At 34.6% G+C, this 27,257-nt stretch overlaps 1 protein-coding gene across 1 annotated transcript in view; it reads right to left on the reverse strand.

Moving 5' to 3' along the window:
- Mapmodulin (acidic leucine-rich nuclear phosphoprotein 32 mapmodulin) overlaps positions 1-27,257 on the reverse strand; it is a 201,675-nt gene that overhangs the window by 132,542 nt on the left and 41,876 nt on the right. The window contains exon 2 of the mRNA XM_090411838.1: positions 27,001-27,144. Coding sequence (XP_090267964.1) covers positions 27,001-27,144 — 144 coding nt within the window. The remainder of the gene's footprint in view (positions 1-27,000; positions 27,145-27,257) is intronic.

The raw sequence follows: 27,257 nt of genomic DNA on the forward strand, positions 1-27,257 counted from the left end.
AATCTGGTGTGAGAGAAGGATGTACATTATCCCCTCTGTTATTCATTATCTATATGGATCACATTATGAAGGAAAGTGATATTAAACATGATATCAGAATTGGAGATGTTAATGTCAACTCTTTGCTTTATGCAGAGGATGTTATACTTTTAAATAAATCCACTACAAGTTTGCAAGATTCCCTCAATAAATTGAATAAATGTTGTAATAGATATGGTATGAAGGTCAGCAATAAAAAGACGAAGAAAATGAAAATAGCTAGAATTGTTGAAAATGTCAACTGTGTTGTGAACGGAGAACCTGTGGAACAAGTAAAACATTTCAGCTACTTAGGCACGATTTTCAGTGAAGATAGTAAATTAAATATGGAAATAAGCAACAGAATCAACAAAGCTGGTATGGTAGGAAGTCAACTGAATAAATTTATATGGAATAAGAGAGAAATTAGTCTGAACACTAAATTAACTGTATACAAGTGTTCAAACCAATTTTAAATTATGGATCTGAGAGCTGGGTCAGAAGTAAAACACTTGACCAAAGACTAGAGACCGCAGATATGAGAGTACTGAGAAAGATTAGAGGGTGTGAACAGATGGCATCAATTGCAATATCATATTAAAAACGAGTATATTAGGAAAGAACTTGACATTGTCAGCATCCAGGAATGCATTAGCAGAGCTAATCTCAGGTCGTATGATCACTTAAACAGAATGGCGAGGAAAGATTAGCAAAACAAGTGTTCTCTGCCAGGTTGACAGGAAAAAGACCCAGAGGAAGACCAAGATATAGGTGGATTGATACGGTACAAAGTGCCTTAGACGATAGAAATATAAGATCTGATAATGTTGGAGTCTTGACAAGTAACAGACTGATTTAGAGGAAAATTGTAGATAGGAAGTTAGTAATGATGTAAATTTTTCATGTAGTACTATCATATCCTGTATACCCCTTGAGAGTACATGTCAGGAATTTGATGATGAGGAAACACCATAAGAAAACAAAACTGTCAATTCACTACAAGTTTATATCTAAGAACTAGCCTACAGCTGTGAAGCACGATCATTAACAAATAATTAAGTATAAACAATAGCTTATACTAAATAGAGTATAAACAATAGTTATAGCATAACAAAGATAGATGTTGAAAAAACTTTCAACATCTATCATATGTGATAAATATGACTTTTGCATTACTTCAACCTTTATATCCCTTCTGGGTCTGCCTCCCACTGATGAGACCTTAATAAAGGTTAAAACCGGCGTGGGCGGTGACCTCTTCCATAATACATCCGAAAAGAATGTGCGTTTTGCATTCTGGGATACTAAATCAATTGATGTGAAGCCAAGTCATGAAGATACTTCACGAGCAAACTTTGTTTGCTTATACTTGTATAAATAATTTAACCAAGAATATAATTCCTTGGCATCTTTAATTTATAATTTCTCAAAGCTGCAAACCAAGAAATGAGAATTCTCAGTAAGATGGAAGGAAAACCAGAAAGGGCAAGATAAGAAAACCAAATGATAGAACAAGTTTATGAATCAACATTTACACAATTATCCATCTGATGGGCTGGACATATTCAAAGAATGGAAGATATATAAAGAAACAAAGAAAGCTTGAAAGGGAAAAGGCCCCAGAAAATGATGTAAGAAAACATCAGAAAGGAATACCCAAAACACTGAATGACAGAAGCAGAAGAATGAGAACTTATGGAATGGAATGACGACAATGATAAAGAATAACGTAATCAATTCCTCCACTCTCTTCTAAATCTCATCCTCCTCCACAGTTCAACTTTAGCATTATTCCAATTTTTCTTCCTCTCCATTAGCTACTTCTATCTTCTAGAACAGTCTTATATATTTCCTAAAGAGAATAATCTACAGATCAAATCCAATGTTAGCAAGTTTCTTCTTTATCCTAAACTTTTGTCTGTTCACACACTCTCTCTCTCTCACACAAGGTTAATCACTGGACCTTGACATCAGATATATTTTTCTCCTTCATAATTATGTGATGCGCATTGTAGAAGTATTGGAAGGGTACTCAATACTATTATGAAAACTGCTTTAAAGCTTGTTTCAGATGAGTCCACAAGTAAGCACTAATTTTCAGCTGTGAACTTCATTTCTCTGGAAAGACCATAAAATTTCTCCCATCACTCATAGTGATGTTTAGTGGATAACACACATATCTGGAGATTAATAAATAATTTATTTAGCTATTAAATTATTATACCAATTTTTTGCCTTGATCACTAAGGCATCTTCATGAGCATAAAGAAATATACCAATTACACAAACAAAGACAAAGATTGACTGTAAAAGGCAAGCTCCGACAGTCTTAGTTGGCATTTTCTATATGGGTGCAATGATGGAATATTGTTAAAGGTCTCAAAAATGATACCCCCCCAGAATTTTTGGTAATACAATGCTGCTAAATTTGTTTAGATGTGGAGAATGTTGTAGTGCTGTAGCAGATTCCAGAAATACTCTGATTTATATCTTCTTCTGTATAAGAGGATGGATTTTTTCCATTTTTCAACATGGATCTGATTTATCTATATCCATGGAATGGTCTAATATGCTGGAATAGTTGCAATGCTGTACTTATAAAATTTACTACTTCATGACAGTAACAAATTTTATTGTTTGATTCAAAATGTAATGCTGTCCCATTCCAAAAACAGAAACTTTTGTTGCCAGAGCTGGTAAGTTACATTACTGAAGACAAAATTCAAACAGTTCAGATTGTTATTTAAATAAATTCAAATCTCTTAACATGATCGTTTATTTCCTTCTGGTCAATCAGATGAGGATTGTTGACAACTTCAAATATACTTCCACCTGATGTCGATGTCCTCTCTGCACTGCAAGTTCATCATCCTACTGTACCACAGTATCTTGCAGGTGATGGTGGAACAGGTGCTAAAAGATCAAAAGAGTGAGGCACTGGCTTAACTGGCTTATGGCAGATTCTTAGTTTGGTTACAATAATAAATGTTAGTTTTTCAAATCATTTTTTTTTAATGTGACTCTCACTCATGAAAGGTTGTAAGCCTAAAGTATATTAATACTAAATGAGCAAGAAGCTTAAGGATTTTTTTTTTTTTTACTATTTTTCAAATTTAATTTTATAAATTTGTTTTGTATTTTATTAATTTTTTTTTGCATCCAGAAAACTCTGCTGTAAAGACCAAACTGGGAACTTTTTCAAGTCACTTCAGGCCTGCAATAAGTTGCAGGAGGTCTCATCCCCCAGCTTAAAGTAATCATGTAATGTTGAAGTTACTTTTTTTTTTTTTTTACTCCATTAATTCAGAAAGAAATTGGACAGTAATTTGTTGGCAAAGATTTGTCCCATTCTTATGAATGGGGCTTAGCATAGGCTAATTTCCAAACTACATGACAGAAAAAAAAGCAACATACAGCAGGAGTGAACTCTGGATGTGCCAACCTTCAAAAGAATTGAAGAAATGTGATTAGGAACAGAACATGTTTCAACATTCAGTTTCTGCACAAAATTGAAAGGGAAGAAGCAGGTTGCATCTCTGAATGGTGGCAGAAAATCAGCTAATATGCACAAGAACCATATAAATGGGAAAGGTTGGACAAACATTATTCATAATAATACTTAACAGTATAACCAACACCAAAAGGAAAAACATTTATTGCACTCACTAATATATTGCTGCTTTTCTACCCAGCATACAAAGAACAATGATAACTATGAAACTAAGTAATTGTAAAAACAACTTAAATTGTAACTGAAATCTAATGTGCTTATATACTCCCTCCCCTTCCATTTACTACAAAGTTAATTTAGAGAAGTACGGTTATTAGGTCTTAAAATGATAGTCTCCCACATCTTTGGTAAATTAATGTAACCATACTTGTTGAGATTGAAAAAGTGTTTAAACCTAGGCACTGCAAACATGCAGTCTATCTTGGCTATCTTAAGAAGGATATCTTCAGCTCCCTTTTTAGGCCCAATTTGTGGCCACTTAAAAGTACACTACTTCTGGGTATGTAATGAGAGAAATGGTGAAAATCTGTGTGTAAGAGTAATTTTATTTAGCTGTGTTAATGATTGGAATGTGCATTATGGAAATAATTATTAGAGAAGAATGATTTCGTGTTTGTCTGGTTCAGACTTATCAAGCATGTGCAAAATGTGATGTCTGCATAAGCAAGGCACTAGATAAGAACAGAGATCTGCAAAGTTGTCCAACTGTGTCACCCAGTTGGACAAACTTGTTGGACAAACTTATGTCTGTACATGAATGCTGGGAGTATCAAAAACCAAAAATGGTAGAGTTTGTTGCTTTGGTGAATAATTTGGAAACTCAGATTAGAGGCATTAGTGAGACCTGGCTATCAGAGACAGACATACTAACTGGTATCAAGTGTAATCGATACAGTAGTTTTTTTTAGTAAGGATAGACAGGATAGAAAAGATGGGGATGTGCTTATAATGATGCTGGATGACTTGAATCCAATTAGAGTTGAGACCTATAACTGCAATATTAATAAGAGTTTTCTACATAGCAGTGAACTTGAAGCCTAATAGTGTGACATGGAGTCTAAAGATCAAACACAGTGGGAAGTGGTGTTAGAGATATAGCAACTCAATTGCTAGTGACAAAGAAATACATCACCAATAAAGATGATGGCCAAACAAGCATTCGTAATGAGTGACTCATGAGAAGAATGCAAGTAAATTTATTGAACTATTGCGAGACAACTTACTCCAGCATCATGTGACAGAAGGAACTCTAGGTGAATGTTAGATCTGATTATAGTGTCACAGGAGGATTTCAGTTCAAGGCATAACTAATTCTGCTCCAGGTAGGAAACAGGGATCATGCAGTACTGACTTGGGAAGTGGGTAAATTTATATATGTTCTATTCAGAAAATGTTACATGCTGGATTACAAATAAGGATTACGATCAAGCTGCATTCTGCACCATGGTATCAGTTGCTGGATACAAAGGATATCAACAGTGCTTGGAAAGTGTTTAAAATATACTTAAATGATGCAACATCAGAATGTGCCCCTCGAGTTTGAATTGGATAGGAGTGAAATGGATGTGTAATTTTATTAAACAAGAGCTTCATAAGAAAAAAATACATATATGTGGAAGGAATACCATGTGGATAAGGATGAAGTCAGTTATGAAAATTATAAGGAGCATGGCAGAAGAGTTTAACAATTGTACAGAAAGTTAAGTCAGAGTATGAAAATAAACTGGTGCCAAGCTGAAGACAACCCAAAAGAATTTATCATTATTCTGCTAGTAAAACAGAGAATGAATATGAAAGAATACCTGTACTGAATGCAGAGGCTATGTGGGTGACGGATGAAGAAAAGATTGTTTAACTAATGATTGGCCATTTTGCTAAAAGTTCAATGTTGCATACACTAGATGAATAAACTCAAGTGAATGAGGAAGAGATACTAGAGTTGTTGCACAAATTGAATAAGAATTCGCCAATAGGAACTGATAGGATAGCAGCATAAATGCTGAACGTGTTCAGCTGAAGTGGCTATTCTTTTCACCAGGCTATATAATTTGTCTCTTAAAAAAAGTTGGTTAGGGCTTACAAACAGAAATCGGTGGACAGAGAATCTGTACTTGCAATGAACAGCATAGGTTTACTAAGGGGAAGGTCATGTTTGAGCAGAAAGCTAACATTCATAATATTACCGGTGAGATAGACAAGGGGAATGGATACACCCCGATACTTTTAGACTTTAAGGCTTTTGACAGAATACAGCACAAGGGGCACTGTTGCATAAATTGGAGAATATGGGATTGGATCATAAAATAGTGGTGCAATATCTGACAAAAAGTAATATGTTGGGGATGTGATTCTGCAAATTTAAGGTAACTAGTGATGTTGCCACAAGGATCTGTCACTGGTCCTTTCTTATTCCATCAATACATTAATGACATTGGGAAGAATTTGATAGCAGAAATACAGCCATTTGCTGATGATGCAAAGATAGGTAGAGTAATCAGGGATGCAGGTGATATTCAGTACTTGCAGAATGATTTGCATATGCTGGAATTGTGGGCATTTGAAAATGACTGTCAATTCAATGTTAGTAAATGGAAAGTCATGCAATTTGGTGTGATTAGATGTCAAATTACGCTGGTGGGATTGTTCTAGAAGAAACTAATCAGGCTGAGGATCTTGGACTTTTAGCAGATAGGAAGTTGAAATTCAAGGGCCATAATATAGCAAAGATTCAAAATACAACTCAGAGGACAACTGCAATGCTGAAATGAACCTTAACATGTAAAAATAAGGACCGCATTTTGCCTCTTTACAAGGCTTTGATAAGACCTCACTTTGATTATTTTGAACAGGTCTGGTCTCCAGGTTTCCATGGTGGTGATTCACACACACACACAGAGAGAGAGAGAGAGAGAGAGAGAGAGAGAGAGAGAGAGAGAGAGAGCAATAGGAGATGGTTAAAAAATTATATTAGGATTGCAGAATAGATTATGAAGCTTATATAAATAAGCTTCATAAAACATCACTATCAACAATATAAATAAGCATAAAATTTATGCTGCAGACACTAGGCAAACAGGAGGGATGATGAACTTATGCACTTCTAAAAGGGTCATACAGGATATCAGTAGATGGAATTTTTCATTTTACAGATGGTGGAAAAAGGATGACAGGGCATCCTTGAAAGTTGAGAATGAATGCCGTCAAGAAGGCAATGAGAGCTAGATTTTTCTCTCAGAGTGGTGTGTAATTGGAATGGTTTTCCACTGGAGGTGATGAGTACAGATAGTGTGAATGAATTCAAGAACAAGTATAACATTTGGTGCAGATAATATATGGCCTTCCTTGATGAGTTCTCGACTCACAAGAGGTCTCTTAATAATAATGATGATGACGACGACAATTTACAAAACATTGCTGCTGTTTAAAGTGAGAGTAGGACAAATGGTGGAACATTACATCAAGAAATATTTCCTTCACAAAAATATTTCATCACTATATGGGACAACAATATGGGGTTTCGCATAATGTACAAACTGCTCACTTGTGCCAAAGAGAAAATAATATCACTGCCACTGCTCATTAAAGATATCATGAGTAACTATGCTAAAACAATGGATAAAAATGGAGTTTCATTCTGGTACCTCATCATCATCATCAAATTCCTGCCATGTACCCTCAAGGGGATGTACAGTATATGATAGTACTACATGAAAAATTTACATCGTTACTAACTTCCTATCTACAATTTTCCTCCAAATCAGTCTGTTACTTGTCAAGACTTCAACATTATCAGATGTTATATTTCTATCGTCTAAAGCAGTGCTTCCCAAACTTCTGGATGTCAGGGCCCCCTTTGCAAAAATTAAAATATTTCACGGCCCCCCTCGAAAAAAAAATCGTAATAGAGAGATATATTGTTACACCCTGATACCTTAAGAATGTAGAATTCCAAGCTATCATGGTGTAACATGAAGAATAAATTAAAAACCCTGCATAAAAGATAATAGATGAATTATTTAAAAAAAAAAAAAAGAAATATTCTTATATCCAATAAAATATAAAGGTGTTTGTTAAACTAACTAACAAAAAAGAAAGAATATATTAATGTTGTAATATGGTATAAATGAGAAAATTTAACTAAATAAAACAGAAAAGGATTAGTCATAAAAGATGGTATGTGAGAGGCTAGAGATTAAAATATTAAGTAAATTCATAGAGAAATTTTGAAAGGGGATTAAGTTAGAGACTAGCACAAGAAAAACAACACAAAATCACTTCGGGTCAATTCCCGGATTGAGACTTCGTTACGGGCTTGCCGATCAAATGACGTTCGGCAGAAAAATGCCACCCTAATTGGTCGGTAAAGTCAAGTCAATAAGGGGGGGAGGGCAGAGAAAAGAAGTTAGAGAAGGTGCCGTTAGGAGAGAGGGTATAAAAGGGTTAGAACCCCCCCCCCCCCCAAGAGGAGAGACGCTTTTTGGCTTTTGGTTTTGGTTCTGTTCCAGGAGAGTTCTTCGTGAGCTCTTTCGTATGGATTTCATGGTGTTTTCCTGAGTGGCGAGATAGGGGTTATATCTCTGTCGTCACAACACGGAAACGAAAGTGAGCGGGATTTCAATTCCGTACTTCCAATGTAAGAAGTGAGGAATGCCATATAGTCAAAGAAAAGAAAGCATATTCTTTGTGTTTCAACTCCAGTGTCAACTACGAGAAATGGAAAGAAGTAAAGAAATCGATGTCCACGTCACGAGTTGTACAGCCGTTATATAGATGATTCAAAGTGTGTCCTAAGTCACGAGAGGTTAGGACCGCATAAGCATAGTTCAATTCCAAAAGGAACGTAGGAGAAACAGATTATCGGAGAGGTTATACCAGGATAGTTCGATCAGAAAAAGGTAGAGGCCCATATGGAAAATTCAAGAAAGAAAGGTACTGTAAAATATATCTCGTGTTAACTAAGATTCGTCTGTATTAGTTGTCATTATTCTAATACTGAACTGTTGAAGTGACCAAGAAAACAATACTAGGACTTTAGTATATGACAGAATATAATGAAAGTAAGCTTACTAATATTATATGAGTAATTAAGTGTCCTGAGAATTTTGCACGTCTAATATATTGTATAAGAAAGTTTAAATGTCATAGTTATGTGTCAGTGCAGTAAATGGTTTAGTTAATCTACTTAAGTTTGGATAGTTAAATAGTGTGAATTAATCTTATATGTCCGTGTCAAATGAATTTATGTGTTGAATGTGTATGGCGGCATGATCGTAATACCCATTATAGGATCATGGCTTAATTATTTATGACATGCTAATGTCAGTTTGTAAATATTTAATATAGCATTGAATTGAGTAATATCTAATATTTTAATTGTACCATGTTAAGGAATTTAATAAACCTTTTGTCCAATGATAAAACAGTTGTCTGAAATTGCTGTCCAATGCACCACTTGCAAAATTACAAACCTAATCACGCGGGAGATTAAAATATTAAGAAACGAGATAAAGTGTCACGACTGCAACATAGTTTCACTTTCAGACATATTTTACTTCTTTCTCCTTGTTTTTGTATATAATATCTTAAACTAAATGTCCCAAAAGGAGCAGCATAATACAAATATTAGGGATACTAAGGGGAGAATTAACTTAAGTATTAGTAAAAATTTTGGTGATATCTCGTGCGTAGATAATAGTTGACCATAGATAAAGGGGAAATAACTAGATAGAATAAAAATCATAAAATGGGACACAACAATATTATTATAATATTTATTGTATTTATATTCAATACAAAACATACACAGCGAATATTGCAAAAATCAAATGCATATATTACATTTTTTGCCTCTTACCGTTTGGTTCTGAACACGATGCGGGCTGTTCTGGTAAAATATGAAATATTCTCTTTTTTTTTTTTTTTTTTTTGAGTCTGTTTCTGCTTCTTCTGATTGACCGCAGGATTTTTTTTAAATTTTTTTTTTTTTTTATCAGCCACTTATCCATCTCAGGGTTAAATTTTTTAACGTAGAATAGATCAAATAATATCACCACTTACCAATACTGGCACACCACAGACTGATAACATGAAATTAGTGAATATTACTGAATAAGAGAATCCCTGGACCAGGAACATTTTTCTCTTTTGCGACTTTTCTCCCTTTACGGTAATTAAGCCTAATGCGAAACAGAGACAGCAAAGCAAGGTTATTAAAATGTGCATATGATTGGTGCGGTATTAACAAAAGGTCACGCAACCGAAAGATAAAAGCATAGCTGACAATTGAGTTGAAATGCAAACTCTCTGAACTCTCTTCAACTGAATTCCATATGTAAAACTGCCATAATATTCATTATATATATATATATATATATATATATATATATATATATATATATATATATATATATACTTAGTTTTAACACTTTTACGAATTTTAACACGTTCGGTTGAATTTTATTGCTGCCTTGGGAAATCGAACTCACACACATCTAATTAATAACAATAGTTTTTAGTTAGATACTGTATTTGCCCATGCAACATATGGTTTTGTTTTAGTCTATATGGCATACTTTCTGTATGAGGGGACATGTGATTCATTAATTAGTGTTTTTATCTCAGTTGTCTCTAATTGCACTATTTGTTGAGAAATATATCTCTCTCTCACACACACACACACACACACACACACACACACACACTGGCATAATAAAAGTACTTGTTTTTATTGCCTTTGCAGTATAGTGGCTGTTAGGGAGGGGGTGTTGTTTACCACTGCAAGCGAGTTACCATCTCCCCACATGAACTTGTTTAAGCTTTTTTTCATGTGTTAAGTATATGTGAAACTTTTATTGGTAACAGAAAACTAGCTCGGATGACAGTGATGATATAAAATGAGTTCTGATAGGTATATAAAGTCAATATCAACAGTCCCTGATTACGAACGTGATGAAAGGGACAGGAAGATTTGGAGTGTCCCTGGAGAGCATTCGAAGATAAATACAATCAACCACTGCTTTGAAATGAAACATGAATAAGAAACATTTACTAATATTCATTAAGCGCCGAAATACGCAGGAAGCAAAGTTTGTGAACCAACACCAATGTGTGAATTTTTCCATTAAAATATAAAAAATAACAAAAAGGAAATAATAAATAATAAAAGTTAAATACATTTCTTTTAAAATAAAAAAATCTACTTAGTCTTAAAACATTTTAAATTTCTTTTCATTATTTCACGGCCCCCCCTCAACAAAACCTATGGCCCCAAAGGGGGCTGTGCCCACAGTTTGGAAGGCACTGGTCTAAAGCACTTTGTACCATATCAATCCACCTATATCTTAGTCCTCCTCTGGGTCATTTTCCTGCCAACCTGGCAGAGAACACTTGGCTTGCTAATCTTTCCTTGCCCATTCCGTTTAAGTGACCATACCACCTGCAATTAGCTCTGCTAACTCATTCCTGGATGCTGACAATGTCAAATTCTTTCCTAATTTCCTCATTTTTAATATGATATTGCCATTGATGCCATCTGTTCACGCCTCTAATCATTCTCAGGACTCTCATATCAGCAGTCTCTAGTCTTTGGTCAAGTGTTTTACTTCTGATCGAGCTCTCAGATCCATAAGTTAAAACTGGTTTGAACACTGTCTTGTATACAGCTAATTCAGTGTTTCGACTAATTTCTCTCTTATCCCATATGAATTTATTCAATTGACTTCCTACCATACCAGCTTTGTTGATTCTGTTGTCTATTTCCATATTTAATTTACCATCTTCAGTAAAAATCGTGCCTAAGTAGCTGAAATGTTTTACTTGTTCCACAGTTTCTCCATTCACAACACAGTTCACATTTTCAACAATTCGGCCTACTTTCATTGTCTTTGTCTTTTTATTTATGACCTTCATGCCATATCTATTACAACAGTTATTCAATTTACTCAGAGAATCTTGCAGACATGTAGCAGAATTATTTAGAAGTATAATATCGTCTGCATAAAGCAAAGTGCTGATATTAACATCTCCAATTTTGATATGAGGTTTAATACTACTTTCCTTCATAATATGATCCATATACATAATGAATAACAGAGGGGATAACGTACATCCTTGTCTCACACCAGATTTAACATTAAACCATCTTCCTGTACTTCCTTCAATCCTAACTGCTGATTTACAACTCAAATAGAGACTAAGTATTGCTTGATATAATGACCTGTTGACACCATAGAACTGTAGCGTATTAAATAGCTTCTCTCGTGGCACCTTGTCGTATGCCTTTTTCAAATCGACAAAACTTAAATACGGATCTTTGTTATATTCCAATGCTTTCTCGACTATTTGTCATAAAGTGAAGATCTGATCCTGACAGCCTCTATTTGGCCTGAATCAGCTTGTTTTTCACCCAGCTTTTCTTTCACAATTCTTCTCAACCGTTTCTCAAGCATACTGGCATAAATCTTGCCCAGAACACTCAGTAAGGAAATACCTGTGTAATTATCAAATTCGATTTTATTTTCCTTTTTATATATGGGTACTATTAGAGTTCTACTCCAATCATCAGGAATTCGTCCCTTTGTCCAGGCCTTCAGTACTATGCACTGCAGCCACTGTAAGACTTTTATACCACCATACTTGAGCATTTCTGGTCGAATATCATCTACTCCTGCTGCCTTTCCACATTTCAAGCCTTTTGATGGCTTTTTCTACTTCAAGTATGGATATGTATTCCTGACTGTATGACTGTTTTTTTACCACTGTGCTATCACTCCTTGTTTCATTTAGCAAGTTCTCGAAGTATTTACTCCACACATCAAGGATATCTTTTTCTCCCATTTTAATGTCACCTTTATCATCTCTAACTCCTTTTACAGCATTCTCTCCTCCATTCCTAAGCTTCTTCAACCACCTCCAGAATATCTTACCACCTTCTTGATATTTATTTTCTATGCTCTTGCCAAAGTCTTCTCATGACTTTTGTTTAGCTAGTTTTACACAGTGTTTCGCTTTGTTACATTGTCTCTGTATTCTCTAAGAGCACAAGCTGACTTATTTGCCAGGAACTTTTGATATGCTTTCTTCTTTTCCTTCACTGCTTCTTTAACTTCTGATTTTTCTATCCCTGCAGACAACCTTAACACATGCCTCTCTGGCTGAATCAGTCAACGTTTTCTTCAGGGTTTGCCACTGAATTTTCAAGGTTTGTTTTTTGTACTCAAACTCTTTCATTTTTTCTTCAATAATCTTTGTGTATTTTAGTCTACCGTTCACATTTGAGAGCTGCTCAACTTTTAATTGCTTTAAAACTTTCTTACATGTCATTCTTTTCAATATGAAATTCAATTTTCTCCTGCTCAAGACTAAATAGTGATCGCTTCCAATTTCAAATCCTCTGTACACTCTGGTGTCCTGCACCAGGGAGAAAACATCACTATCAACAATAACATAATTAATGAGACTTTTCTTATTCCTTGCCTCTTCTCTCCATGTGAATTTGTGCACATTTTTATGTTGGAACATGGTGTTAGTAATAACCAGGCCATGTCCTGAGCAAAAATCCAACAACAGGTATCTGCCATTATTATTAGCTTTGCTCTTTCCTCCAAATTTTCCGAAAATATTTTTGTGCGTCTGACAATCACTTCCTACTGTGCTATTTAGATTCCCAACAAGGACCAACTTTTCCTTTTTCATTGTGTCAGTAGCTTTCTCTAGAGCCTCAAAAAATTCTTCCAATTCTACCTTAGTAGAGCCTTCTGTGGGACCATAGGCACAAATAAGTCTCATTGTCCAGTTCCCCATTCTGATATTTGCCAATATCACTCTACTTGAGACTGCCTGCCATTAAGAAGATTAGTCTCATATTTAGTGTTGAATACTATGGCTACTCGTTTTCCTTGATTGTCAATGCCTGAGTATAACATTTTGTATTCATTGCTCAGAAAGATCTCACCAGTTTTTGTCTTTTTTGTTTCAGTCACCCCAATTATACCAATCTGGTACTTAACTAATTCCTCAGCTAGCTATATTTCTTTGCCATTCAGGCTTCTTATGTTGATCTTCAACTCAACAGATGATATTGAGTTGGGGCATGTTTTAGGGTTTGTTCCAGTAGCTGACTTTTCGCTGTTCACCACTGTTCCCTAGTGAAAACAACTGGGGTTTGTTTAACCGGGCGACGCCCCAGCCGGCATGAAGTTTTGTCATGTTTTACCATCATTTTGTATTTTGGTTTAAGCCAATAAGAATACAATTTGGTAAGCTAAATCCCAAATTGCCAGCCCATCCTCGTTTGTTCAGTATCAAAGTAGATACCCAACAGAGTGCACCACAAGAAGGTGAGGATTGGACATTAGGTCAGAAGCTCTGGTAGGTTCTCCGCATTCCTTTAAAGGCTATGTGGAAGTATCCTCTCAGTTATACAGCTTTGATCCTTAAGCACTCCTGGTACCTAAACTTTCAGAAGCTAAATTTATCGAAGGTATTTGATATTGGTACTCAAATTAGGGAAGCATCACAAATGAACACTGAAGTCAAACACTCTCGAAGAGAACTATAAGACTGGTTACTCTTCAAATATTCTTGTAGTTTCTGGGCAACAATAAAGATGAAAATTAGAACTAACTAAACAATTTATAATAAAATGTCACAATATAGGACCACAATGTTATTCACATCATTAAATATCGTGTAAACTGACAGAGGTAAAGAATTTTAGAATAAATATGTGTGCTTTATTTCAAAAACAGAGGATACATTTTTTTTTCTTTTCTAAAGGTGACACCAAAGCATCGATAGTAGAAAGATTTCACATTACTTTTACTAGGTCGTATGTGGATAAGTCTTAGTGCAGTGAGTAACGAAGAGGGAGAGAATTTTTTTTTTTTTTTTTTAAGGGTCAAAGCTGTATAACTGAGAGGAGACCTCCACATAGCCTTTAAAGGAATGCGGAGAACCGACCAGGGCTTCTGACCTAATGTCCAATCCTCACCTTCTCGTGGTGCACCCTGTTGGGTATCTACTTGGATACTGAACGAACGAGGATGGGCTGGCAATTTGGGATTTAGCCGACCAAATTGTATTCTTATTGGTTAAACCAAAATAAAAAAAATGGTACAACATGACAAAATTTCATGCCGGCTGGGGCATCGCCCGGTTAAACAAGGCCTCCGTTGTTTTCGCCAGGGAACCAGGGCGAACAGCGAAAAGTCAGCTACTGAAAAAAATCTGAAAACAAACCCCAACTCAACATCACCAGAGTTAAAGATCGGTACTATCAACGTAAGAAGCCTGAATGGCAAAGAAATGGAGCTAGCTGAGGAATTAGATAAGTACCAGATCGACAAAATAGGGGTGACTGAAACAAAAAAGACCAAAACTGGTGAGATCTTTCTAAGCAATAAATACAAAATGTTATATTCAGGCAATGACAATCAAGGAAAAGAAGGAGTAGCCATAGTATTCAACACAAAATACGAGGCTAATCTTCTTGAATGGCAGTCAGTCTCAAGTAGAGTAATGTGGGCAAATATGAGAATGGGGAACTGGACAATGAGACTTATTTGTGCCACAGAAGGTTCTACTAAGGTAGAAGTGGAGGAATTTTTTGACGCTCTAGAAAAAGCAACTGACACAATGAAAAAGGAAAAGTTGGTCCTTGTTGGGGATCTAAATAGCAGAGTAGGAAATGATTGTGAGACATACAAAAATATTTTGGGAAAATTTGGAGAAAAGAGCAAAGCTAATAATAATGGCAAATATCTGTTGGATTTCTGCTCAGGACATGGACTGGTTATTACTAACACCATGTTCCAACATAAAAATGTGCACAAATTCACATGGAGAGAAGAGGCTAGGAATAAGAAAAGCCTCATTGACTATGTTATTGTTGATAGTGATGTTTTCTCCCTGGTGCAGGACACCAGAGTGTACAGAGGATTTGAAATTGGAAGTGATCACTATTTAGTCTTGAGCAGGATAAAATTGAATTTCATATTGAAAAGAATAACATGTAAGAAAGTTTTAAAGCGAATAAAAGTTGAGCAGCTCTCAGATGTGAACTGTAGACTAAAATACAGAAAGATTATTGAAAAGAAAATGAAAGAGTTTGAGAACAGGAATCAAACCTTGGAGATTCAGTGGCAAACTCTGAAGAAAACACTGATTGATTCTGCCAGAGAGGCATGTGGTGAGGTTGTGTGCAAGAATAAAAAAATCAGAACTCCCTGGTGGACACAGGAAGTTAAAGAGGCAGTGAAAAGAAGAAAGCATATCAAAAGTTCCTGGCAAATAAGTCAGCTTTTACTCTTACAGAATACAGAGACAAATGTAAGAAAGCTAAACAGTGTGAACTAGCTAAACAAAAGTCATGGGAGGACTTTGGCAAGAATATAGAAAATAAATATCAAGAAGGTGGCAAAATATTCTGGAGGTTGTTGAAGAAGCTTAGGATTGGAGGAAAGAGTGCTGTAAAAGGAGTTAGAGATGATAAAGGTGACATGAAAACAGGAGAAAAAGATATCCTTGAAGTATGGAGTAATTACTTTGAAAAACTGCTAAATGAAACAAGCAGTGATGACAGCACAGTGATAAAAAACACTGACCAGGCATGCAGTCAGGAATACATATCCATACTTGAAGTAGAAAAAGCCATCAAAGGCTTGAAATGTGGAAAGGCAGCAGGAATAGATGATATTCGACCAGAAATGCTGAAGTATGGTGGTATAAAAGTCTTACAGTGGCTGCACTGCATAGTTCAGAAAGCCTGGACAGAGGGACGAATTCCCGATGATTGGAGTAGAGCTGTAATAGTACCCACATATAAAAATGGAAATAAAACTGAATGTGAGAATTACAGAGGTATTTCCCTACTGAGTGTTCCTGGCAAGATCTATGCTAGTATACTTGGGAAATGGTTGAGAAGAATTGTGGAAGAAAAGCTTGGTGAAGAACAAGCTGGATTCAGGCCAAATAAGGGCTGTCAGGATCAGATCTTCACTTTACGACAAATAGTCGAGAAGGCATGGGAATAAAACAAAGATCTGTATTTAAGTTTTGTCGATTTGGAAAAGGCATATGACAAGGTGCCAAGAGAGAAGCTATTCAATACGCTGCAGTTATATGGTGTCAATGGGGCATTATATCAAGCAATACTTAGTCTTTATGTGAGTTGTAAGTCAGCAGTAAGTATTGAAGGATGTACAGGAAGATGGTTTAATGTTAAATCTGGCGTGAGACAAGGATGTACATTATCCCCTCTGTTATTCATTATCTATATGGATCACATTATGAAGGAAAGTGGTATTAAACCTGATATCAAAATTGGGGATGTTAATGTCAGTTCTTTGCTTTATGCGGATGATGTTCTACTTCTAAATAAATCTGCTACAAGTCTGCAAGATTCTCTGACTAAATTGAATAGCTGTTGTAATAGATATGGTATGAAGGTCAGCAATAAAAAGACAAAGACAATGAAAATAGGCAGAATCATTGAAAATGTCAACTGTGTTGTGAATGGAGAACCTGTGGAACAAGTAAAACATTTCAGCTACTTAGGCACAATTTTTACTGAAGATGGTAAATTAAATATAGAAATAGACAACAGAATCAGCAAAGCTGGTATGGTGGGAAGTCAATTGAATAAATTCATATGGAATAAGAGAGAAATTAGTCAGAACACTAAATTAGCTGTATACAAGACAGTGTTCAAACCAGTTTTAACTTATGGATCTGAGAGCTGGGTCAGAAGAAAACACTTGACCAAAGACTAGAGACCGCAGATATGAGAGTCCTGAGAAAGAACAGATGGCATCAATGGCAATATCATATTAAAAATGAGGATATTAGGAAAGAACTTGACATTGACAGCATCCAGGAATGCATTAGCAGAGCTAATCTAAGGCGGTATGGTCACTTAAATAGAATGGGAGAGGAAAGATTAGCAAAACAAGTGTTCTCTGCCAGGTTGATTGATACGGTACAAAGTGCCTTAGATGATAGAAATATAAAATCTGATAATGTTGGACTCTTGACAAGTAACAGACTGATTTGGAGGAAAATTGTAGATAGGAAGTTAGTAATGATGTAATTTTTTCATGTAGTACTGTCATATCCTGTACACCCCTTGAGGGTACATGGCAGGAATTTGATGATGATGAAGATGATGATGTATTACATTATTCACTATGTCTGGGCTGTTTGTTTCAAATTTTATATATGTATGTGTATAAAGTGAATGACTGGGGATTGGGGAGGGGGTTCCATTTTATGTTCTAAAATAAACTAAATCCTATTTTAATCTTAATGACAAACTCCTTATTTACCAGTGTTGATTAATCATAGAATCTGGTTGCAGTGATTCTTCCAGTCTTAAATTTTCTGATTATCAGATTTCTACTGCAAGTGTGAACTGAATTAATCTGAACCTTAGGGAAGATTACACATCCAAACTAACAAGCAGTTTGATGGGTGAATAATGGATTAATGACAATGACCATCCTCCTTAAATTAACACAAATAAAATCATCTCACAAACACACCATTTTCAAAACTAGTACCATTTCAAAGAAGCACTCACCAATACAGAACTCGCCTGACAAGCTAAATGGACAACATCTCTACTTTCCAACCAACAGAGGATTTGAATTTCACTTCTGTGACACATTTGTGAATGTCATTAGGTAGCAAATTATTTTAATCATTTGGTATGAGAATTACCACTCTGCTTACTAGAGAAGTTGTAGCGACTTAAAAAAAGGTATTTGGTTTCTAGATCAGGACTACCTAATTATCTAACACTTATTCCAACCAAGGTATATTTTGAATATATTTGAAACTATAAAAACAAACTGCTGCCATAATAGTGAGAATGCCTGCTATGAAGAATTACAATATAAATGACATAACTTTGAAGGATCAACATTCGCCCTACTAGCAAAATTACAACATGAAACAAAATAAGAACCATCTTTTACCCAATCAGCAATGTCTAAATCTTTGTTATAGTCAGCCAAGCCAAAACATGGAGCTATAAAATACCCTGGGGCATACTAACAGTGACAATATCATATCCCATAATAACTAACTATACAAATGGAGGAAAACTCATGTTAAAATATATTTGTAGAATTTGCCTAAGTTTCATAGGTGTCTTCAATACAGAATTAGATTTTGTAAAATTTTGTATTTCTACAAATAAATTTCAACATGAGCTTTCCTCTGCTTGTATAGTTTGTTGTTGTTGTTATTATTATTATTATGCCAAATCACTTACAGTATGCAATATTGAAACAAATAAGTCCCATATCAGAACAAACAGAAACATCAGTTATGAACAAAAAGAAAACAGAACAAAAAATAGTTGTAAGCTGTGTCAGAAAACACGGCTTACAATTGGATGAACATTCTTTCATGGCATGTCCTCATGACTAGAACACCTCATTATATGGAAACAAGACATAAGGCATAGCAAAAAAAATAATAATAATAAAAATAAATTAAAAAAATAAAATAAAAAATACAACCTTATAACGTTTCTCTTTGAGATGATCTGCCTTATGACTTTTTCAGTATGACCAATGCCCATTTATATGACACTGCAGTTGCTCATATGAGTGTTAGCAATATGATGTTGCTGTGAATCGAATGAGGCAGTTTCCATGGGCTCAATTTGTTTATGATGATGTCTTTATTTCTGTGTTTTGCTGTGAATTATAAACTGTTTAGCAATTTATTTTATTAATATTAAAAACGTCTTTACCAGTATAATTCAGAAATTTTTATTCATGAAAAGCATTATGTTACAGATGCATCACATTCCAGTTGCTATATACACACAACACATAGCAATGGGAGCTTATGATAGATGTTTTCAACGCCTGCTGCGGCACAAAAATCAACTTCAAAAACTCTTCTAAATATAAGGCAAGCCACATTATGTATTATGTACTAGGTACAAATACAATTGCAAATGATGTTAATAATGGCAGATAAAAATCAGGGATAGTACTGTTGCTTCCAGTCAGAAGAAGACTCAAACCCATTACACTAGGTACTAAGAATTAAAATGATTAAATTTAGTTTTATCGCAGAAAGAAAAAACTTTTCCATTTCCCATTTTTCATTTGCATATTAAATGATGTAAATTAATACTTTATTTACATCAGCTAAGTACAATATTGTATATGACTACTTAAAAATGCCCTTAAACCATTACATGCATCTACAAGTGGAGAGGGGGGAAAGCAATGATTCATTATATGACAGTGGTCAAGAACCTAACATATCACATAGCTATGTGCCTGTACATGGCTATCATGAGAGCATACACAGAAAAATTCTTACAGCGTGTACAGAAAAAGTTTGTTTTAATTTAACTACCATATACAAAGGTGTATCTCATCAGATAGGGTGGAGAATGAAGTATGTGAAAATATTTTTTCAAAGTGCAAGTGTGAGGAAGAAGTGGAAGTGATATTTCAGCATACTGCATGTACACCAAGGGCTAGCATATATGATGAGCAATCCAAAAGGTTCAGGAATTTAAAGAACCTTACCTCAAAGAAACTTTTCAATAAGATCCCCTTCAATTGATCCTATAATATTGGAGAGCTGTAGAGCAGGTGCCCTCCCTTGATGAGTCTGAACTCCTTGGAGGTGTCACATAATAAAATGTCTGAAAACATTGCTGAAACTCCAAGGAACAAGCATTCCATACAATCAATGAATTACTGTTGAATCTTTTCTACATCTTTAAATATCCTTTTTGATTTTATTTTCCTTTAAAGAAATAAATATAATCCAAAAATGCTTGTTCTCTCTCAGTTTTTTTTTTTTTTTTTTTACAAGAAACTGATAGTCAAGGCACAGTAAGCAGACACTGTCATAATGAAGAAACCAGTTCGTACCATTCCATTCCATTTCTGCAGGTTCATACAATCTTGGCAAATTCTTGATGCTATGCAAAAGGAGCAATATCCAATGTCAAAATGATACCAGCTATGAGGGTGGTCTGAAAAGTTTCAGCCTTGACTGTAGATGGCAACACCATCGGCAAGTTGTTTTTTTTTTCTCAAGTTGGTATATCTGTCATAAGCATCCATGTGAAATTGCAAGTAGTGTGTTTTATACAGCTGTCTGAAGCGAAAGTGTTATCTGTATCCCTTGAAATGAATAAAATTGAGTATCATGCAGTTATAAAATTCTTTGTAAGAGAAGGTTTAAAGCCAAAAGAAATTTCATTTGAAGTTTATAAAAGTTTATGGGCAGTCTTCTCCTTTGTTTTCGACAATTAAATGGGCTGCTGAGTTTAAACATGGTTGTACCAGCCTTGAAGTTGATCCACGTGAATGACATACAAAAAGTGTAACAACACCAGAAATCGTAGATCAAGTGCATGATATGGTATTGGATGACCAGTGAGTCAAAGTGTGTGAAATTGCTGAGACTATAGGCATTTCTTTTAGGCATTTTTTTTTGTCAATATCATGCAAATTGTTTATTTTTAGAAACTCTCTGCAAACATGTAAAAACACATGTTAATGTTCTTACCTTAATGCATAATCTTCACAGTGGGCAAATGAAGCATCCACAACAGTCAGTCTGTAGCAAACTGGTAATGATTTTGCTTCATTATTCATAACCAGTGAGTCATTACAAAAAACAGGTAGCTTTCTAACATCATTTAAATAAACTTTTGGATTCTGCCTCATATGGCTGAAGTATGTATATCCAGACAGAACATTTGTTGGGAAATTAACAGTACTGAAGTAACAACCATGTAGGGTGCCACTTGGCACCAACTACTGAAAAATAAGGTGGCAGCTAAGTAGCCAGCAAAATGATTTAGAGTAAAAACAATATTCTCTAAACATATCTGATCCACTCTGAACTTTTGTGACTGAGTTATAGTCTATTAGTTATTATGACAAAATTCTTTTTATAAAATAATGAATTTTTTTCCCTCCCTATTCATCCATATATTTAAACGGGGTGAAGTGACTAAGTTAATATATACAGAAGTTATATTGTTATATTATTTGTAAATACAGTAATCCTGGCTAGTGCTCAGATATGTAAAATAACTGAAACAGCACTAAATTGGATATTAACATTTCATTAGATAGATGAAAATACAGTAAATGAACTTTTATGGAACGATTTAAAAAAAATTTTTTTTTAATTTTTTTTATCTAATTATTACGCGCTTTAGATGAAGGATCAGACAGACCCATAGTCTTCCAAGGTTATTCCAAAATCCACTGCATTAACAAAGACGTACTGGTAGATGCAGAACCTTTTTACAAGTATACATTTGCCAAAAAACACACAGAGAAGCTGGCTAAGATATGTAGCTGCACAAAGTGCACTGAATGACTAAATGGCATTAGCAATAATGATGCAATGACTGCTCTTGGGAATTACCAAGCACGAGTGTTATTAATAAAACAGTTAAATAGGGCAGCATTAAGCAAGTATTACTGTATTATAGTGATTTATTATTGCAAGTAAGTCATTTAATGTTTTTCTTTATGCAGAGTCATCACTTAGTTTTTCCATTCCAATTTAAGTTCAATATTTTTACATTTCCTGAATATGATACAGAACACTTTCACTATAATACTCAGGAACTCCATGAACAGTTTGTTATAGTTTATGTCTACATGTTCATATACTGTGAGTGAGTTTATTATATGACTATGTGTGCCCACCTACGATCATGGGGAAAAAGAATTTATTATTATTTATTATAATACTGATAATGAAAATTTACAGTTACAAAGAATTATAAACCATATTGTTTCCAGCCATAGAGTATTTGACATTTCTTTTGCAAAAAAAATTAATTAATTAAATAAAAGCTCCCTTGAATTCAGCTGTCTATTTTTCAAGTCAGTCTTTTGAAAAATACACATAATCTAACTCAGAAGTAAGTGAATTAATTTAAAGTGTGAGATGCCCCCCCCCACCTCTCTCTCTCTCTCTCAGTGTAAGGAGGATAAATTGAAGGATCAGAATTTTAAAATAGCTTGAATGTCAAACTTTTCCACTCAAATTATGCACAGAGTTGAAGAATGGTGATGGTCTGATTCAATCAAATGCAGTTTGTAGGAGATAGCTTGCAGTAGCATAGCAAAGGGAAAAAAAATTGTCAGAATAAAAAAAGAAAAAAAAATTCTAGCTATGAGTGTTAACAATATGTAAGTTATATGTGGGACAGCAAATCTGTAAAGCTCATATTGTGCATACTGGTTTAGCCACTATGGTGATTATGCAGAATATACCCTACTGTTCAAATGGCCCTTCTTCCAACTTCCAGCACTGAGTTAGTTTGTCTTAGGTTCTGCATAATCATTATTTTAGTATTAAGTGGTGAACTCAATACCAAAATTCTCTAAATGCTTTGGTTTTTCTTTCAAAAATATGGAACTGAATTTCAAACATTTGATAGTAGTGACTACTATACATATATATAAATAAAAAAAGTAAACTGGACTACTACTACGATCCTAGATGCATGTTTCCTGATGGAAGATTGAAAATAATAATAATATACACACTTAGTCTTGAGGACAAATGTATGTAATTATTATTGCATAATTATTTTCAGAAGCAAAAATGTTGTAAAAGAAGTAAAAGTGTTTAATCTTGTGTAAATAAAAGATAAAAACATTTACAACAGCATTATCAAATGGAGACTTTGCCTGTGAATATTTGTGGATCTTCAAAATGTTAGCTAGGGAAAAGATACACTATCCAATTGGCCAATTAAAAGTGTAATATACAATAAAGTGTAATATACATGACAAGACTTGCTATTACCTAAGGTAATAGTAAGTCTTTGGGTTGTAGATGTTTTTCATTGCCATTTACTACACACAACTTACAGTCTCCTCTACTTATTTAATCCACCAATTAAGCTGCTACTATCATCAATTGCCCAACACTGATAGTATTTTTTGTCTGCCAAGTGCATGTGTTCTTTGCCAATTTACCTGTAAGTAGGATGAAAAATCCAAGTTTACAGGATGGGGAAAAACTCTCCATATGAAAAGCCCACATCCTCTCTTCTTTTTTTTAATCTTTTAGCCAAGCATAAGCAAACAAAGTTTATATGGGAAGTATCTCCATGATTAGTTTACTTGCATATAAAGGGAACTGACTTCCCATCAACTGCCTGAGTATCCCAAAATTCAAGGCATATTTCCTTTTTTAGACATGTATATTGCTATGCATTATGGTCAGCAAGTGTATGCAAACAAAGTTTGCTTATAATTGAGTAAAGGATTAAAACAAGAATAAAATTTCTTTTCAAGTATAATACAGAGTGATTCATATAGAACTAAACCCACAAATTCTGTTATACACCAGAAATGATTTCTAAGCACTGTAAATTGCTGAGTGCTTCATGCCAAGCCAATCAAGGGTAAGTCAGCAACTCTGATCAGTTTCCATTCATTAGTTTTTTGATCTAGGACAATGTGGGTTTGGTTCATATATGAATCACTCTCTATATAATATACTTTGTAACCAAGCAAAAAAAAAAAAAAACTTCCTACAATCAGGAGTGCAATACATATAAATATAACTGATAAGGATAAAGAACTGAATCATCCATTTATTATTTTTTTTTTCAATATGCAAGCTGATTGTCAAACTCTTATGTTTTTATAGATTTAACATTTTTATTATTATCAGACCTCCATGGAGTCGAGAGACTCATCGTGGGACGTCTCACTCTCACATGCAAAACTCATCGGACCTTGACTTAAATGCATTCACTGTCTCTGCACTTAATACACTTTCAAGCAATCCTTTCCAATCATTCACCATTCTTTCCATGCAAAAAATATTCCTCATCCACTTGCTCACACCCTCCTTATATAGTTTCTAGGGATGGCCTCTTGTTCTCCCCCGCTCCCTATTTCCAGCCATTCTATGAAAAATCTCATGTATATAAATCTAGTAATTGCACTTACCAAGAAACTGTTTTCCAGGAGTGAAGATTAATGACATGACTATGACAAGCAAGTAGAACAAGTGGAAGATACGATTGAATTGGTTGGAACAAATGACTTGAAATGAAATAGTATGACAGAAAATACAAAAGAGTAGCTGAATGAGAAAGAGTCAAGACTGAGCCTGTTGTCAAGAAGCACATCAGTCAGCTGAGATAGAGCTGCAATTTCTAATGATTCGATCTGAATACTAAACAGTGGACATGGTAACATGTTGATAGATTTTGATGGTAGAAAGAGTGAACTTACAGGATGGATTGCACTTAAATGGATTTGGTGTTAGGTCTTGAAGAAACAACTGTTTCACAAAAGATTGCATACAGATAAACAGGGAAACCAGTTATAATAAGGTTGCTACATGGTAGCCCTAATACATGCACAAAGGTGAGAGGTTGAGACTTATGACAAGGAGCAAAACAGAGAGAGAGAGAGAGAGAGAGAAACAAAACAGTAGTATAGAAGGGATGACCTTGAGAATAGTAAGACTAATTTTGTCAGAGAAATGATTAAGGACTTTGGTTGATGAATCTACTCAATCAGGTTTTGAGAGTTACCTGAATATACATCAGCCTGTTTGGTCAATTATGATGTATGTTCACTAATGCAAGAAGCATCAAATAAAGGATGAATTTTTAGCATTAGTAAACATAAGGGAACAAAAATTATTGGCATCAGTGAGGTCTGACTAACAGAAGAGAATATCCTGACAGCAACAGAATGTGATTGGATTGGTACAATGTGTTCAAGGAGAACACAGAATAAAAGGATAGGGGGATTAAGTGCTAATGATATTGCAAAGGAATTAAACCTGGCCATAGTAGAAGCCAGATTTGTCATACCACCCCATCCCCAGTCCTGAATGGAGGTAGTGGTAGTATGACAAATACAGGCAATTGGTGGTTGGTATAACATGAAAATTAACAAAACAAAATACATTAGCTGTGTGCTGCTGTCATTGTTATCTAGGAAACTGTGAATTGCATAGAGAAACTTTATAGATACAAGTAGGACTATCATTATGTGCAATTTCAAGTGGGAGACTATATAAAGAAAGAATGAAGGAAGGGAAGAGAGAAAGGATGCAAGATGAGGAGGAAAAAGAATTTATAGAAGTGGGATAACCACCTCAAGTAGCATGTGATGAAAAGAATTTGCAGCTCAAAAATATCTGATCTAGTAATAACATCTGAAAATAACAAACAAGGTGACTCTGCCTAAAAAGATGAAAACTGCTGTGCAGTTTTAACCTAGGATGTGGAAAATCACAACTTTGAATTAAATAGGATATGTGTGGAATTAGAATAACAGGTGATTAGAATAACCAGAGAAAGAAGCCAAAAGCAGAGCCTTGGCATGAAACACTGCATAGTAAAGGAATCAACACTCTGAGAAGTCAAAGGATGTTTGAAGGCAACTGTAACATGACATACCCCAGAGTTAAGAGAATAAATACATGGGAACTCAATGAATAAATAAAGTTTTGAAGGAAGAGCTACATCACCTTACTGCTATTGTTGTGGATCCAACAATAGCAGTAAGGTGATGCACCAGGCCAAAAGCACTTATCATAAAACAACCGAATCCTATTCAACTCACTAATACCATAGTCCCCCCCCCCCCACCTCTTACCCATGGGTTCGCCTGCTGTGGTTTCAGTTATCTGTGGTTAAGCCCTGTCTGAAAATAGTAAATGGAAAATTCCAGAAATCAATATTTCATAAGTTTTAAATTGCGTGCCATTCTGAGTAGTTCTCAGTTATCAGATTGACTGTCGCACTATTGCAGTGCTTGTGTTCAAGTAACTCTTATTTTATTTAATAATGGCCCCAAAGTGCAAGAGTAGTGATGCTGGCAATCGAATATGTCAAAGAGAAGCTGTAAATTACTTCTTTTTAAGTGAAAAGGTGAAAGTTCTCGACTTCATAAAACAATAAATAAATAATAAAAAAAAAAAATGCTGAGGTTGCTAAGATTCCATTCACATAACTTTTATTGCAGTATACTGTAATAATTGTTCTATTTTATTATTGTAGTTATTGTTGACAATCTATTACAGTGGCTAATTTATAAATTAAACTTTATCATTGGTATGTAAATATAAGAAAAAACATAGTATATATAGAGTTCACTACTATCTGCAGTTTCAGGTATTCCTATGCAGGAAGGGGTCTTGGAACATATTCCCAGGGGATAAGGGAGGGGAGATGCTGTATATTATTCCTACCATAATGTTACACCAAATAGTACAAAATATGTCATGTATCAAATCATTAACATTTGTTTTTAGAAGGAAAAAGTAGAGATAGTGTGACAGGATATGATCTTTTGAAAATAAAGTATTACTTTCAGAAAATGCCATCTATAAAAAAATTCTACTGCTTAGATTTGGCATAAAAATAATCCTTTCTATGCAACATGTGACAGATTTAAATTTAATAATCATAAAACAATTCTTACCTTTTTCAAATTAGGAAGTTTTGGAAATCCTTTTAAGCTGGTTAAACCAACATTTATAAGACTTAGAGTTTCAAGGTTAATGAATTCATCTGTGAGGCCAACAATTGAAGTACTTCGACAATTATCTAGATTTAAGTCTGTTATCTAAATGAAATAGGAGAGAATACTTTTATGAGTGTGCATGTGATTTTAAGAATAGTGTAGAGCTAATGTCCAAAAGGATGTTAAAATGATTTTATACATATTTTAAACAGATA

This window comes from Typopeltis vanoorti, chromosome 22 (assembly GCF_054136105.1).
Source record: "Typopeltis vanoorti isolate ZY-2024b chromosome 22, IOZ_Tvanoo_1.0, whole genome shotgun sequence".
NCBI lineage: Eukaryota > Metazoa > Arthropoda > Arachnida > Uropygi > Thelyphonidae > Typopeltis > Typopeltis vanoorti.